The following is an 18256-nucleotide window of genomic DNA, read 5'->3' as shown; positions in this document are numbered from 1 at the left end:
ATTTAAATGATTGTCCTATTGTCTTGAGTTTTCACCCTATTCTTTGGGAGGATTAAAATATACTTCCTTTAATAATGATGAAGACAGTAGCTGACAGTTGTGTAGATATGCTTTACTGTTGAACATCTTAACCAGATAAAATAAAAAGATGACAAATTCATGTTGTTTTCCTGTGTGTTTATTTAAATTTTACTAGTTCTCATGATATTCCGAAGTCTGGAAGTCAGTCGATTTTCACATCAAAGTTTTCTGAAGTTGGAAAGGGTCAGGATAATCATCTGATGTTAGTGCTGCCCGTGCAAAAAAAAGCCACATTAATCACTATTTATTTAACCCACAAGTTAAAATTAAGTAATAAGTGAAGAAAACAAAACCACAGATTAAAGTTCTTATGAAACCATTAAAAAGAATCACAGTTGGGACAGTGGTGTTAGAAGTATTTTTCACCAAGTCAGTTCATTCATTTGACTAGTTTCACATCATTCACTCACATCAATGTTAATTAAGTCACTGCTTTTATCACAGTATCTTTTATACATGCCCCATTTAAATTCTGAATGTAAGAGTTCTATCCTACGGGATAACCCTACACACTTCAAAGAAACCAGAAGGCAGGAAGACATTTATCAACCCTTCATTAGTTTCTTGATATGGAATTTTTTTAAAGCCTATTTAGAGAGATTGGTTGGTATTTGCAATACACAACACTGGTGGTCGCTTGAGGAACAAAACACAGCTGCTTGGGGGCCATACTTCTTAATTAATTTAAGATCTCTCAATGCCATGCCCTGAAAAGCACTAGCGGCAAAGCTGTGTAAGTGCAACCTCTCCTCGCTGCCAGCCCACTGCAGAAAAACACAGGAAACACCCAAGGAGCAGGCCACAGACATCCTCAAAACACCATCATCACACCACCGAGAAGCACAGATCTCAGACGAATTCTGGACCAACGGAACCTAATCACATGCATATGGGAGTCTAAACGGCCTGTGCACCTTCTGAAACACAACATACACATGCTTAAATCTCCATTTTTGCACACACCCAACTCTTCCTAAAGCACCTCTTAAAATTACGAGATATGTTTACACTTCTGCTATGATTTAACCAACTTAGAAGTAAAAGCTCAAGTAAATATTTATATTACAAACATTAAGAATGCCCTTAAGGGGACTTCCCTGGTGGCACAGTGGTTAAGAATCTGCCTGCCAATGTAGGGGACATGGGTTCGAGCCCTGGTCTGGGAAGATCTCACATGCCACGGAGCAACTAGGCCTGTGCGCCATAACTACTGAGCCTGTGCTCTAGAGCCTGCGAGCCACAACTACTGAGCCGAAGTGTCACAACTACCGAAGCCCACGCACCTAGAGCCCATGCTCCCCAAGAGAAACCACTACAATGAGAAGCTCAGGCACCACAACGAAGAGTAGCCGCCACGCGCCACAACTAGAGAAAGCCCGTGCACAGCAACAAAGACCCAATGCAGCCAAAAACAAATAAAATAAATAAATTTATTTAAAAACAAACAAACAAAAAAAGAATGCCCTAAGTAGCGGAAGATCAATGAACCCCAAATAGGGAGCAGATATCAAAGAACAAGTAATAAATTCTTCCAAGAAAAGACACAAATCTACACAATATGAAACTACAGGTTAAATAAAGGATTACTGCATAATTTTTTTTTTGTCGTTCTACACCCTAAAATAGGTCTAGTATTGATGAGACAGCTTTTACTAATGCCTCTCTCTGGCTGAGGACGCTCCGGGCACACAGCCTTATATGGCATAGACCCTGTGTCACAGAGGCCTGGCAGGGACTTGGGTGCCACTCCAGCAGCCAAGGCACTTCAGGGAGCTCTGGCTCTCAAAGTGTAAGGTCCCCTGGGAATGAGGATAATGGATATTTGCCAAAGATAACTAGGACCATCTAGAATAGTTCACACTCAAATCTCTTAAGCTAGAATTACCCTCCTCTACTCCAAATCAGAGGTTGTGGAGTAGATACACTGAGAAACAGTTCAGAAAACAAATGTTCAGGATATTTATTAGGCAATTAATGTCAAAGAGCAGTCTTTTAAAAACCAAATATCAAAATACTTTTAAAGCGATCTCCCTATCCTCTCTCTCCACCATTACTTTCTTCACATGAAAGCTCACCTCGCCCTCTTGAAGAACTTCGACCTCTAGGAGCTCCCACCACTGTTCCTCCTCCTCCTCGTCCTGTGAGTCGCAGGACAGCAGCACTGTTTACAGACATGGAAAAGTTTCTCTGCCAAAAAAGAGAGAAAGAAAAAAGTGAATAAAACAAATAAAGTTGCATGTTGTTCCTGGCCATATCCCACTGCATCTATAAAATGGCACTTAATGACTACCAGAAATGGGGAACAATCACTACACGACCCACTAAGATGCCCCCAAACCTGATTTTAGCTGAAAATTTCAAATTAACATTTCAGGTCAAAAACCATTAACAACCAATGCCTTACACTATGTTAGGTTCTATGAGGAAATATTAAGCAGACAAACTCTAAAGGCTCTATGTATCCGGAAGCAGACAGGATATTTATGCATCATAATATACACAGAATACTCGGTAAAAGAGATCTGGTTTGAAAGGGTCCCTTAACTACTGAAAGGTGGAAATGAGAGGAAGTCCCCGAAGGTCTGAACCAACCGTATATGATAAAGAAAGAAATGACCATTTTGCCTCACTCTGCTCACCACTGTGAATTAGCAACTCCAACGAGTATTTAATAGAACGACAGGTATCAGGGGTGAATAAGGGCAAAGTAAACGGGTGGGGGGAGAGAATGCTTGAAAAAAATAAAATCCCAATCGCTTGGTCTTCAGCCTACGCTTGCACCCACAGTCAATCTGGAAAAGGGTCAAATACAACAATAGTAGTGGGTGGGCATCCTTCAAACATGAAGAGGGACACAGGAAGACAGGAGGTCTGGGATTCAAAAATATGTTTAGTTGATACTTCTGGATAAATGGACTATACAGAGCTTAGGAAAAGGTAAAGCAAGAAGCAATTATAAAAGTATTGGGCTTCCCTGGTGGCGCAGTGGTTGAGAATCCGCCTGCCGATGCAGGAGACACGGGTTCGTGCCCTGGTCCGGGAAGATCCCACATGCCGCGGAGCAACTAAGCCCGTGAGCCATGGCCGCTGGGCCTGCGTGTCCGGAGCCTGTGCTCCGCAACGGGAGAGGCCACAACAGTGAGAGGCCCGCATACCGCAAAAAAAAAAAAAAAAAAAAAAAAAAAAAAAAAAAAAAAAAAAAAAAAAAAATAAAAGTATTGAAAAAAGATCTATAAGATATCAAAATCCTGGGCATTTGAAGGAGAATTTCATAAGAGAGTTTTTAACTCAGAAAATGTTGGAATATATCCTTACCTGAATACTTTCTATAAACTTAGAACCTAATAGACATCTGTGCAAAAATGCAGGTGTGGTAACAGTGTGGCAAATCCAATTTTAGCGTGGCTGTAGCCAAGGGCCCTCTGGCAAAGGGGCAGGAAGTGAGGCTTAAGAGCACACCAATCTGGCAGCAGCTACCTAAATCACAGGGAAACAGAATCCTGCAATTCAACTAATATTTTAGGTCCAAATTGTTCTCCACTGTGAAGTCCTGATTTGCTGTTCTGATTCAAGATCAATTGAAATGTGATGTCTATACCTCTTTTCAAGAAATCAACATGTAATTGGTTTTAAAAACTTCTACTTTCATTACTGAATTTCTTGTTTTAATATATGGGTCATTTTCTCCTCATTACCTGTCATTACTTGTCTTTTTCAGAAGCGCATTCAATACAATTTGTTCATATAAATTTTAGAAACTTATCAATGGAAGTATTTTCCTTTGACTTTTATAGGTATATAGTCATATAATCAAGTAACTTCAACACTGAAGATGTAAAATGTAATTGATAACTAAAAACTAGAGGCAGATACCAAACTTAATTAGTACTTATTTCAAACTTTTTTTTTTTTTTTTTTTTTTTGGTGGTACGCGGGCCTCTCACCGCTGCGGCCTCTCCTGCTGCAGAGCACAGGCTCCGGATGCGCAGGCTCAGCGGCCATGGCTCACGGGCCCAGCTGCTCCGCGGCATGTGGGATCCTCCCGGACTGGGGCACGAACCCGTGCCCCATGCATCGGCAGGCGGACTCCCAACCACTGCGCCACCAGGGAAGCCCTCAAACTATTTTTCAATAAAACTTAAAAAAAAAAAAAAAAAAAGCTGGTTGAAACAAATGCATTAATTTACCTTTTAACACAGAGTAACCAGTGGAGTTACTGAATAACGCCTTTGGGATCACAACTGAGCAAGACTATGAAGTCCCCAAATCTAGATTAATCTATTCTAAAATTAGAAAAACAGAGGTCAGAGTTAACTGTATTACGTATACCAGGATCTGACACTGTTAAACACCTCATTACCAAAGTATTACATGTGTGAAACTCAAATGCACCCATCTATAGCGTTCAGGGAAACTCTCATATGCTTTCATACATCCTCACACATAGCAGCTGAAAGTGCAAACTGGTATAATCTCTGGAAGGCAATTTCTCAAAGTATATTTAAATGTCCATACCCTTTGACACAACAATTCGTCTTCTTACACATGTGAAAAATAACATAAGCAGAAAGATTTTAACTGCAGTACTATTTGTAAAAGCAAAAACGGCAACCAGCTAAGTATCAACCAAAAGGAGCTAATTTAAAAATCATGGCCATCTATACAGGGAATTCTGTGCAGTTGTTTAAAAAAATGAGGCTGGAACTTCCCTGGCAGTCCAGTGGTTAAGACTCCAAGCTTCCACTTGGAAGGGATTTAAGGGGCAGGGAGTTAATCCTCAGTTGGGAAATTAAGATCCCACATGCCAAGTGGCACAGCCAAAAAATAAAAATTAAATAAATAAATAAATAAATAAAATGGGTGATCATGTTTTAAAAAAAAATGAGCCAACTCTATTTATTAGGGTGGACCATATAAAATGGCTAATATTCAACCATTTCTGATCCAGAAAGCTACAATTTCATACAGTCAGCCTAATATATCAATACGAATATATAAAGCATAGCTGGAGTTAAGAGCATGGAGAGGCTAGATTGCCTGAGAGTGAATTTTGGCTCCTTTACTCAACTTCTCTATGCCTCATTTTCCTCATCTATACAATGTGAATAGGAATCTACTTTGTGGGTTGTTGCAAGCACTTAACACAGTAAGCAACAAGTGTTTAGAACAGTGTCTGACACATATTAAAAGCTAAATTAGGGGCTTCCCTGGTGGCGCAGTGGTTGAGAGTCCGCCTGCTGATGCAGGGGACACGGGTTCGTGCCCCGGTCCGGGAAGATCCCACATGCCGCGGAGCGTCTGGGCCCGTGAGCCATGGCCGCTGAGCCTGTGCGTCCGGAGCCTGCGCTCCACAACGGGAGAGGCCACAACAGTGAGAGGCCCGCGTACCACAAAAAAAAAAAAAAAAAAAGCTAAATTAAGTATCTGTTATTATTTCCCAAACAGATGCTCAGGTGAAAACAGTAAAGTGTAGAACTGTATGCATAGTATGCTACCATTTATGTGTATGTGTGTTTAAAAGAATAGATGCATAGATAGTTGCAAATGTATTAAATACCCAAGGAAGGGAACACAAGAAAATGGAAACAGTGGTTATTCCTGAGGAAGATTAATAGGTAGCAAGAGTCTGGGTTACTCACAAACTTGCTTTTCACTATATGCACTTTGTGAATTTTGTACATAACGTGTATTATCTATTCAACGATGCATAAGTGATTTTCTTGGATGTAAAATAAATAAAACACACCAATCTGGTAGGAGCTACCTAAATTACAAGTGTAATGTGTAGAGTCATGCTTTTCATTTCAAACAGTGATAGACATACAGGGAAATGTCAAAACAAAGAGCAACTGGGGCCTTCCCTGGTGGCGCAGTGGTTGAGAGTCCGCCTGCCGATGCAGGAGACACGGATTCGTGCCCCGGTCCGGGAGGATCCCACATGCCGCGGAGCAGCCAGGACCATGAGCCATGGCTGCTGAGCCTGTGCATCCGGAGCCTGTGCTCCGCAACGGGAGAGGCCACAACAGTGAGAAGGCCGCGTACCGAAAAAAAAAAAAAAAAAAAAAAAAAAAAGAGCAACTGGGAGATCTTATTTAAGCATTAATTCTGTTCTACCTAGTTATATTTTATACATGCATGCATGTATATATATATGTATGTGAGTGTATTGGGGGGGGCGGGGGTAGTGAGGGAATGTGCACAAGCACAAAATTAGCTTGCAGTTTAAAGATAAAATACTCCCTTCAGGTAACTTCAGGAACCAAGATATGCAGCAAGAAGGTATTTTAGGTTATAAGAATTATTTACCTCCCCAAGCGGAGTAATAGGGTGAATAAGTATACAAAACTCTAGTCTAGGAAGATCTAAGCAATTCCTGTACCTGACCATCCAAAATATACACTTCAAAATGTTAATAAACCTTTTGCCAGCTTTAAGTACTGTCCTACTCCAACATATTTTACAAAAAGAAAGGCTACCAAGTGTCAGGAATTCCTAAATGATGCCTTTTTAAATGCTTCCAAAAATGCACCCAGATGGTCTTCTGTGATTACCATGAAAACTTCCCAATCCTTACATTAAGCCCTTGTTGATTATAGCATCCAGACCTTAACACCTTAAGATAAACTTTTCCATTATAAAAAACAAAATGAAGAGTTACTCCTTTAGTCATTCTAGAACTAATATTGGTGTGGAGGTGTACTGCATACCTAACGTTATTCCTTTTCAAATAGTTAACCAACAGTTCCCAGCAGCATTTGTTGAATAATTTTTGATTTCTCAAATGATTTGTGTAGCCCTTAGTAAATACAATTTCTTAGAAATACAGGATTTTTCTGAATGATTCAATTACTTTTTTTTTTTTAATTAAAAGTCTATCACATTTTGGTAACTAGTAGTAAGTCCTCCTCCCTACTTATTACAAAGCTTTTCTGGCCCATGTAGTCTCTAAGAAATCCAGGCAGTCATTTAAGGAAAAATAAAAAGAAATTATTAAAAATATTCATAGGGCTTCCCTGGTGGCGCAGTGGTTGGGAGTCCGCCTGCCGATGCAGGGGACACGGGTTCGTGCCCCGGTCCGGGAAGATCCCACATGCCACGGAGAGGCTGGGCCCGTGAGCCATGGCCGCTGCGCCTGCACGTCCAGAGCCTGTGCTCCGCAACGGGAGAGGCCACAACAGTGAGAGGCCCATGTACCGCAAAAAAAAAAAAAATTCATAAACAGCTGAAAAAATAATCACAAAAGATTGAAACTGGTATACTGAGCTATATAAAAATTAGCTTCTGCATTAAAAAAATCATAACTGAAATCAAATGCAATTAAAAATTTAGAAAATTTAACAGGTTAGGGTTAGGGCTACCTCAAGAAAAAGATTACTATCCAAAAGAAAAACTGGCAAAGACAAGAACAAAAAATTAAAAGAAGTATAAATGCAAACATCTGAGAAACTCTGCACTAGGGAAAGAAATGCAAAGTAAAAAAACAATGGAAGAATATTTTATCCAAATCTGCAGAGAATTTTTTCAATAAAAATAATGTTGGAAGTACAGAACAAAGCGTAGTATACACCATCACCTGCACAAAAAGGGGAAAACATATTTACTTGGAAAAATACACAAGAAGCTGCTAACACTGGCTGCCTTTCAGAAAAGGAGACAGGTGGCTGGGGGAAAGGATGGGAGAGAGATTTTCTATTATATATTGTTCTGTAAATTTTGATTTTTAAACCATATGATTTACTGCTTATTCAAAATAATTAATTAATAAATAAAAATACTGAACGTGACAAAAGTAATGGTAAAATGCTACAGGTACGGCAGCAGTGAAACAAAAGAAATATCCTCATACAAAGTTTCTTGAAAACGATTTAGCAGTATGGAGTGATTTGCTTTTATTTCCAAACTTTCAATTCTAATCAGCTGATCTATATGTCTATCCTTAAGCCACAGTTTGTTTTTTTGTTTGTTTTGTTTTTTTGCGGTACGCGGGCCTCTCACTGTTGTGGCCTCTCCCGTTGGGTCAGCAGCCATGGCTCACGGGCCCAGCCGCTCCGCGGCACGTGGGAACCTCCCAGACCCGGGCACGAACCCGCGTCCCCTGCATCGGCAGGCGGACTCTCAACCACTGTGCCACCAGGGAAGCCCAAGCCACAGTTTTGATTACTGCAGCTTTGTAGTAAGTTCTGAAACTGGAAGTATAGGTCCTCCAGCTTTGTTCTTCTTTTTCAAAATTCTTTTAACTACTTAGGGTCCCTTGCAATTCCATATGAATTTTAAGATCAGCTTGTCAGTTTCTACCCAAAAAGCCACTGGGATTTTGATGCGGATTGTACTGACAGTAGATTGAATAACAATATTAAGTCTTCAATGGCTTAATAAATGCTGATGCCTTTCTACTTATTTAGCCTTTAATTTCTTTCAACAGTATTTTATACTTTTTATGTGAAAGTTTTATACCTCCTTATTCCTGAGTATTCTGTTTTTTTTATTTTTATTTTTGGCTGCATTGGGTCTTCATTGCTACATGCGGGCTTTCTCTAGTTGCGGCCAGCGGGGGGTACTCTTCGTTGCAATGCGCAGGATTCTCATTGTGGTGGTTTCTCGTTGCGGATCACAGGCCCTAGAGCACGCAGGCTTCAGTAGTTGCGGCATGTGGGCTCAGTAGTTGTGGCTCGAGGGCTTAGGTGCCCCGCAGCATGTGGGATCTTCCCTGACCAGAGATCAAACCCATATCCCCTGCACAGCAGGTGAATTCTTAACCACTGCGCCACCAGGGAAGTCCAACCAGGTATTCTGTTTTTAATACTACTGTAAATGGAATTGTTTTCTTAATTTCCTTTGTGAACTGTCCATTGCTAGTATACAGAAATATAACTGATTTTTGTGTACTATTTCTGTAGCATACAACTGTGCTGTATTCACTTAGTACACTATAAAAGGACAAACACAAAATGTGCTACTTTCCAGCCCCAAACTCTAACTTTCTCACAATATCATTTAAAAAATTGGTGACAGGGCCACAACTACTGCAGCCCGTGTGCCTAGAGCCCATGCTCCACAACAAAGAGAAGCCAGCGCAACAAGAAGCCTGTGCACCGCAACAAAGAGTAGCCCCTGCTCGCCACAACTAGAGAAAGCCCATGTGCAGCAACGAAGACCCAATGCAGCCAAAAATAAATAAATAAATTTATTATTTTTTTTTAAATTGGTGACAGAAGAGCACATTTTTAAGCACATTGTGAGCTGAAGATGTACATTTTCCTTTAATGGTAAGAACTGGTAAAAAATTGGTGAGAATTCATGTTTTGCAGAAGAACTGAAAAACTACATGTTTCTGAAAAGAAGGCCCTCTCCCCCCAAAAAATAACTCTTTCTCTCTATTCAAATACATCTCCTTATACTCAACAGCTTCAGATCTAAAGCAGAATCTAGTCAACTAAGAGAGGAATCCAAACACCGAGAAAACAGTAAGAAGGAAGCAGATCTGGGGGGAATGGAGGACACTCCTTAGGGCCTAAGTAGGAACTTCACATTTTCATGCCTCAGTGGGAAGGAACAAGGGTTTGACTGAAACTGAAAGGTAGATACAAACCTGTTCTTCTTCTGTAAAGGGTACAAGAGCCAATGGCGGCAGCGGTTCCTCCTGTAGGATAGGCAGAAATTCTTTATCCAGAAGGTCTGAAGGTATCTGTTTGACCAAACACATGACCAAGAGATTATTGCTATCCCTCCAATTACAAGAAGATAAAACAAGAAAATATTATTTGATTCACCTGTTGCTGATTATTAAAAATATGGATGGATTAAAGCTTATTCAGACACAATTAATATTCTGAAAGGGTCAAACATTAAAAACCCCCGTCAGTCTCCCTGTCCTCCCATCAGACTACCACTCTCAGATTTGATATACAGCACTGACTCTGGTATTCCAGAGTGCACATTTAACTCAAAGCACAAGGTAGTAAGGAGAGTTTTACAAGCAACTGTATCTGTCCTAAGCAACCATCATTAAAATTTGATTCTTAGGGCTTCCCTGGTGGCGCAGTGGTTGAGAATCCACCTGCCGATGCAGGAGACACGGGTTCGTGCCCTGGTCCGGGAAGATCCCACATGCCGCGGAGCAACTAAGCCCGTGAGCCATGGCCGCTAGGCCTGTGCGTCCGGAGCCTGTGCTCCGCAACAGGAGAGGCCACAACAGTGAGAGGCCCGCATACCGCAAAAAAAAAAAAAAAAAATTTTGATTCTTAATCCATTAATAAAATTAAAAACAAAGTATACCTAAAAAATAGAAAATGTTATTTCTCACTAGTCAGGTAATAAAAGTGTATTTTATATAAAGCAGAAACTAATGCATCATTGTAAAGCAATTATACTCCAATAAAAATGATTTTTTTAAAAAAGTGTATTTTATACTGTTTGAGTTTTGATCATTTAAGTAACACAAATGTGGTATCACATTTTAAGATTTTGTCCCCACTGAAAATTTTATATTTAACTCAAAAGAAAAGAACAAGAGAAGCATCTTCCCTTCTCACTCCTAACTTCTAACTGGAAAGAAGAATAAGAGATGCAATAAAGAGAGAAGAGAACAATTCTTCCTTTCTCAGCCATCATACTGGGATAGAAATAGAGGTTAAGAGGAAATCAGTTAGACAAAGCATTAAGTCCTGGCTACTCTCCTGTTTTCATGAAGCTTTCTACTCCTGTAATGAAATGTTAGGTCTTCTCTAAAAAAAATAAAGAGTACGTAACATTTAGAAGAGCCTCTGTGAACTATTGCAGGTTTCAAAGCAGGGAAAAAAAGATAGAGAGAAAAACCATGGCTGTTCCATATATCAGCATATAACTGTACATAACCTGAAATCTCATTCATAATTCTGAACTCTTTCCTACTTTCTTACCTTGTTGTCTTTAAGGAAAAGTGCTAACATTTCTTCTCTGCCATAACGATAGTCTGCTAATTTATACTTCGGCAATGCTGGAGAAAGAGGAGGGGATGTAACACTCCCACCACTGGACAGAGCTCGGAGCCTAAAATAGTAGATAGAATATAAAATGAAGTGTCAAATGTCCTGGCAGTAAGGACTTTTTATTTTCATATAATATACTATAAAAATTTTATAAAATAAAAAAGAACAGAAAAAAACCATTATCTCAAAGTATCCAAGATTTTAGCTCTAATACAACCTGCTATAATAGCTCACTAAGAACTTAAACAGCTCACTGAGAAATACTAGACAACCATTTGAAAATTCCTTAATTTAGAAAGTATGGTGGCATGTCTGTGAGAAGCTTAGGGGGTGAGATGGGGACACCTTTTTCCAAACTATAAAAATAACATATAATTAAAACAAAAGTCATATATCACCTCACACCCACTAGATCAATAAAAATTAATAAATCTGACAACAGCAGTTGTTGGTAAGGATGCAAAACAATGCAAATTATCAAGTAGTATTTGTGGGATTATAAACCAGAACAGCCACTTCAAAGAATGATTTGCTAATATTTAACAAAGTATGCTACACAGAAGAAAAAGCAAAATACAGAAGCTTATAAAAAAGATACTTTTATATATGCTTGCAATATTTCATAATTCACTTTTAATGAAAGCAAATAGTGATCAGTGTAGAGAATTTTAAAATGCAGTGAAAAAAGTGCAGTACAAGGAGAAACAATATAAACGCCATATTTACTAAGAAAAAAAAGTAAAAATATACTTCGAGCTGATAATAGCAGCTGCCTCTAAGGAATGGCACTGGGAAAAGAGAAACGTTTTAATTTTATAATAAGATGTTTTTATTTTTAAAAGGAGCGGGGAGCGGGGGAGAACCTCAGCAAAAAAATGGCAAGAGTATGATCGTACTGCAGCACTGTGTCAACTAGCAAGGGGGAAAACTACCATCAGGAGTAGCTGATTATCTGGGAGTGGCCCAAAGTTCAATAAAGTAATAGATAACAAGGGTAAAAGGGACCACGGTACTGCAGTGGAGGAGTTCAGCACAAAGGAAAATTAAACAGAAGCATTAAAACATATCCCCCAATTGCTAAGCTTTATTGACAAAAAAGGGGAGGGGAGAATGGTCTACAAATTACACATTAAAAAGTGTGAAGGCCAAGCACAGCAAATACTTGCACATTATTCAAAATGGCAGAAAAAAACAGTATGTACATAGTAAATATATAAAATGTGCTTACATGTAGAAAGCAATAACCAAAAAAAAAGAGTATGTGTTAGTAAAGTGAGACTCTAGGGGTTTGTTTTTTATTTCAATGTTTCTATCTTCTCGTTCCACTTATTTTTTAATGTTTTATTATGGACAATTTTGAACATATATAAAAGTACCAAGAAGAATATAACAAACTGCCATGTACCCATCACCCAGTCCCCAATCCATACTGCTCCTTCTGCAGCACCATCTAACCATCCTTTAATACTATTTTGAAGGAAATCTTTGGCTTCCAAGATTTCTGAAGAAAATTGTTTTCAAGTTTTGCGAAAATCTTTTGAAGAAAAGTTATCTCATCTGTAAATATTTCAGAATGTTCTCTCTAAAAGATAAGGATTTTTCTTTTAAGTCTCGATTTTGCTGATTTTATCCCCACGATACAGTTTAACATGTTTCTCTGTTCTCTGCATTTCATGTAAATTGGTGACTGGATGCAGAGTCCTGATCTGACTGGGCAAGACTACTTCCAGGCGGTGGCGTCAGTCCATCAGGAGGCACATGCTGCCTGGGTGGTTTTGCAAGGCTAAGCAGTCCCTGGTGACCAAAGCTTAGATCCTTAAGTTCACAAAGGTTGCAAAGTGACTTTATCATTTCTTCTTTATTTGCTAGCTTCAACAGTTCTACAAAGAGAAACTTCCCTCTTACACTATTTGGTATTACCTAATAGGATATAGTTCATGTTAGAAAGGAAGGAAAAAGCCTTCATTCTTCCTTTTCACTTATGAATTTTCAAAATAATGACTTGGTTCACTAACATCCTCCAATAGTAACAAATTATTTTTTATTAATGTATTTCAGTTCACTGCAATTATTCTTAGCAATACTCAAACTATCTCATCTTTGCCCAGTGGGAGAGGCTTCAGGTTGGCTCCCAAGTCCTTCTGACCCAACCCTAGTCGTCTTTAACAGCTTCTTTTCTATCTGGTATGTCAAATGTCCCAAAAGCAGCTTATTTCTTGCCTCACCAGGGAGCCTGATCCTCTTTAGTAATATATGTATTAAGACACAATCTGGGTGCTAGCAGTGTTCACTGTTACTGGGTTGGTCTTTTGTTTTCTTTCCAATCATTCTTGGACTCAGAGGTCATTGAGTCCAACTTCTACAAGACAGGTTAAACAAACCAGTAAGAAAACAACATGCCCACGAAGGAGTGATCCAACCACTGCTGAAGGACCTTCCAATACAGGGGTTTGCATCAAATTCATGTACATTTGAGCTCTTTCCTGAAAAAGTGGAATTAATATCCACTAAGAACTGAAGTTGGGAACATTACACATACATTACCTCATTTAAGTTCCACAACAACCCCAATATAACAGATGAGAAAAATGAAGCCAAGGAGTTAAGCAATTTGCCCACAATCACCGCCAGCAGAACAGAGTCCAAAACTAGGTTTTTATGACTATAAAGACCAAAATCTTCCCAAATTTTTATCTAAAATAGCCGAGGTTTTTTCTGCTAAAAATTAATTTTTAAATATATATACATATAATTAGGAATTACTTTAAAATATCTTTCTTACAGAGTCAATATGCTCCCCAAGAGTTTCTACCACTAGAGGGCACATCTAAGCGCTCCTCCATGTGAAAATCAGCCCAGTATTTGCAGTTACAGTTATTTCATCTCACCAGAGACTTTCCCTCTCACTGCCCAACATCCCTAATTTCATCTGCTCCTCACAAGGTTTCAACTCCACCCACAAACCTCACCGGCTTTCCATGCCTGTGAACTGAGCACTTCTTATAGGCACCAGACCTAAAAAGTAACACGACCAGAATGCATACTCAAGAGATTCCTCTAGCTACTGTGAAGAGAACAGACCAAGGCAGGCTGAGAGTATTTCAAACTTGGAGAAGATGGCAGCCTGAATCAGGATAATGGCTGTGCTATACTAAATAATTAAAAAATCCTATCCCAAGTCTTCCTTCACCCACAGATATCTGGAAAAGCTAAAACTTATTTGGATATGTCTTTCCCTAAAAATCCACCAGTGATCTTTAACTCCTCTAGGATCTTGCTCCATACAACCCTCTCTTTTAGAAATTCAACCCTTCCCTATTGGCTTTCCCCTCATCTCTAAATATAAATATATCTAAGAGTGATTTGTTTAAAACTCCTCTAATGCAGCATCCCCCTCTACCTATGCAGCACTGGTCATCTGTCCTCTTCATTTCAGAGACATCTCCACATTCTCACTTCCCAATCACTTCAAAACCCAGCGCAACGTGACTTCTCCCCTACCACTCCACTGCTCTAGAAAGTTCAACAGCCTCAACACTAGGCCCAAGTGAAATTTTTCTATCCATATCATCTTCATCTTCCTAGCCATATGGAGACCTGTTTAACCCAGGAGGCCCAGTGCTACTCCTAGTAGTACTAGTAGTAACTGATAGGTAGCAGCAGCAGGGCTGTCTAAAACCCCCCCGATACTCCACAATCCTCACCTGTTAACTGTTGTCCAAAATCCAAACTTCAGCTTAAAAAAGTAATTTAGAATTTCAATGTAGATGTGTGAAGACACACGAATCAAAAAGTACTTCTGTGTAAGTTCACAATTCTGAATTCCAGCTCTGAACTCTTCCCTAGAGAGGAGGGTTTTCTTATTCAGCCACTCACAGCCTTTCAGGTTTATCACATCCAAAACCCTGCTCATCAGCTTATTCATCTCAACCTCCTGCATCGCCTGTATTCCCAAAGCCAAGTAAGGATACCACCATCTACTCGGCCACTGGATTAAGAGTCTGGAAATCATCCTTTACTCCTCACCTTCTATCCATCTCCCATAACCAATTACAACGTCCCACCAGTTTTAAATCCTGTATCTCTCAAACCATCCCCTGATCAAGTAACCTATTATTGTTCACACGTTATTGTTCACACTTTTATTTCTTACCTTTGACTGCAGCAAGGGCATCCTAAACAATTTAATTAGTCACAGTCCATCCTCCACACTACCACCAGTTATTTATTTCAAATGCAAATCTGAATAAAACACTCCCTGCTCAACAATTCTTCACTGGCACACAATGATCAAATAAAATCCAAAGCTTCTTAACATAAAAGGGCTACCTGCAAGCTCTTCTCTCCCACACTTCACATTACAGTAAAGGCAAACGTCTTGGAATTCCCCCTTAAACCTACACTTTCCTGTCCCCTTGTCTTTACACATGCCCTTTCTATCTGGAATATTTTTTCCAATCTAATATTTTTTCACCTGGGGTGTGGTGGGGACTGTCTGGAAGCAGAGAGGTTAAGTGGAAAGGAGGAAAGGAAAAGAACAGAGACAATGAGGAGGATGGGGGTTGGAAAGAGAGTGGTAGGAGGGAAAGGAGAGACATCTACACACAAGTACCTGCCCAATGTTCATGGAAATAATTGTCTAGTGGGGAAAAAAGCTAATAAACATTCATACAAATAGAGAGCTATGAAGGAATCTGGAGAAAACTTGATCCAATTTACTTTTAAAATTACTTTGGCTGCAGTGGGGAGAGCAATTAGAAGAAAGAATGGAAGCTGGGAAACATCAGAAGGCTACTCCTTATAGTTTATGTCAGAGATGATGGTGGCTTACACTAGGGTGGAGGCAATGAACATGGAAATAAATGAATGGATTCAAGAGATATTTTGGAGGTAGAATTGACGCAACATTGTGGTGGAATAGATGTAGGGATACAGAAGTAAAAGAAAATATCCAGGATAACTCCAAGACTTCTGGCTTGAGGAAAAGGGCACACTGTGGTATTAAGATGAAATGAAAGAAGAAATTTAAAAGAGCAAAATTCATAAGCTCAATTTTGGAAAACTATGAAGGATGAGACGCCTACAAGCATCAAATGAGCAGCTGAATATCCTGTACTGGCATTATACTCCCTTTACAGCACTGACATTACTGTGAAATTATTTAGTGTCAGCTTCCCCACTAAATAATTCAAAAGTAGGTACCATGTCCTTTATCCTTGTTGCCTCAGCACCTAACCCAAGACATAAAACATATGAGGCACTTGATAAAATGTTTTCTAAACAACTTTTAATATTCTCTTCTAAAATACACCCTAGGATAACATCTAATTTACCATTCCTTCAGATGGCAGTTATCTTTTACTTTTTTTGCAAACTGGGACTATTAATGCATTCCATCCTCTAGAACATCTCTCATTTTCTCCACAATTCCACAAAGATTATGAATAGTAACCTAGCAATCTCAGGTTTGAATTCTCTTGCCCCCATGTCCCCCACCCTAAGACTTGAATCATTCAACATTTATTTACTAAGTACCTACACTACCTAAACAATGGGCTTAGCAAAATTGAGAAACACAGTGCCTTTCTTAATGGAATTAGTTCTTTTCTGAGTAACGTAAACACATAAAAAGAGACACAGTACAAGGTCATAACTAATTTAACACAGGTCTAAACAAAGTGCTTTGGGAAAACCAAAAGTGCCTCATTCATTTTTGCAAGGAAAGACCTTGGGAAACTTCCTTAAGGCCATGGAGATGAGACAGAAGAAACCCCAAATGAGGTTCCCTGGCTCCTTCCCCATAAAGCCAGGTAACTGTCTGCAATTATTCATTCTGCTATAATAAATTCCTTTATTATCCAGACTTATCTAAGTAGATTTTGAATGCTCAAAATAAAAATAATAAATAAATAAAAATCCCCAAATAAAGCAAGTTACAATGAATTTGTCTCGCTTTTTAAAAATGTCTTGAAGTACACAATTATTTACAAACAAGAAAGAATAGGAGGATACAAACCAAAATGTTAACAATGGTCCTTTGGGTGGCACGATTAAGGGTAACTTAGATCTTTTCCTTCTCCTTTTGTACTACTGCTTCCTCCAAGGTTTTATGGAATGAGCGTGAATTATTTTACTACCGGGACTAACAACAAAAAAATTCTTTAAAATCCTAAATCTACCAGATTTAGAACTAAAAAAAATTTTTTCTTCAACGTGTCACTCTGTGTTCTGTCAAGGGTGAAGTAAACAGGCAGGGGATGGGAATTAAATTCATACAATCCTTCTTGTGGTCAGTCTGTCCATATATGATCCAAAGCCTTAAAAATTAAACTTTTGATTTAATAATTCCACTTCTAACATATGACTCCAAAGGAAATAATCAGCAACACAAAAAGAACTGTTCAAGGATGTGTATACATATTGACAATAGCAAAATATTAAAAACAACTTTACTTTCCAACAATTCACTCATTCATTTAACAAATATTTATTGAGTACCTACTATGTGCCAGGCACTGGAGATACAGCAGTGAACAAACAGTACAAAATCGAGACCAAAGTACTTGCCCTCGAAGGAGCGTACAGTCTAGTGGGGGCTGGAGGATGGAATATAAATAATAAAGAAAATAAGTAAAATATTTGGCATGTTATATTTTGATATAGACCATGAAAAAAAATTAAACAGGGAAAGGGAGGTGGGGAGTAAGAGGAGTTGATATACAGGTGGTCAGAAAACATCTAAGGTGGTAAGATTTGAGTAAAGATTTAAAGTGACTCTTGTTTTATACCTAAAAAATGATTTACTCCTCCATTAGATATATAAAGATATATATATCTTTATCTATATATAGATATCTTTATCTGTATCTTTCTTTTATCTATATATATTAGATATATATAAAGATAAGCTAAGACCTAATGACTCTTCCAGACCTACCTTAAAAAGGCCATGCTTATGGTCATTCATGGTCTGTCCCTAGCACAATTTTCAATGCTCTCCCATCTTCACTACTGTCAAATAAACCTCTTCTTTTTACACAGCTCTTACCAAACGTTACGTTTTACATCATTATAAAAATGACCTTAGTAGAAAGAATATAGTACCACTAAATGTTTCTGTATGGTTCAGTTACACAGATTCAGTGTAATCACTCTAAACTTGGATTCTCAAGTTATTCTGGACACAGCTCCTTACCTTAAGTTTCACA

General features: G+C 38.8%; 1 protein-coding gene across 6 annotated transcripts in view; it reads right to left on the bottom strand.

Annotated features, from left to right (window-relative positions):
- The window catches only part of GIGYF2 (GRB10 interacting GYF protein 2), a 129897-nt gene that overhangs the window by 84381 nt on the left and 27260 nt on the right, over positions 1–18256 (bottom strand). For all 6 annotated transcript variants that reach the window (XR_009334062.1, XR_010839252.1, XM_059054378.1 and 3 more), the window contains 3 exons: positions 10980–11109; positions 9671–9766; positions 2157–2268 (listed from right to left, as the gene is read on the bottom strand). Coding sequence is in view for 4 of the 6 variants with exons in the window: in XM_059054378.1 (XP_058910361.1) it covers positions 2157–2268; positions 9671–9766; positions 10980–11109 (338 nt within the window). In the remaining 2 variants the exon portion in view is untranslated. The remainder of the gene's footprint in view (positions 1–2156; positions 2269–9670; positions 9767–10979; positions 11110–18256) is intronic.

Source organism: Kogia breviceps, chromosome 2 (assembly GCF_026419965.1).
Source record: "Kogia breviceps isolate mKogBre1 chromosome 2, mKogBre1 haplotype 1, whole genome shotgun sequence".
In the NCBI taxonomy this organism is placed as follows: Eukaryota; Metazoa; Chordata; class Mammalia; order Artiodactyla; family Physeteridae; genus Kogia; species Kogia breviceps.
Note: the sequence above shows the minus strand (reverse complement) of the source record. Positions and strands in the feature narration are given on the sequence as shown.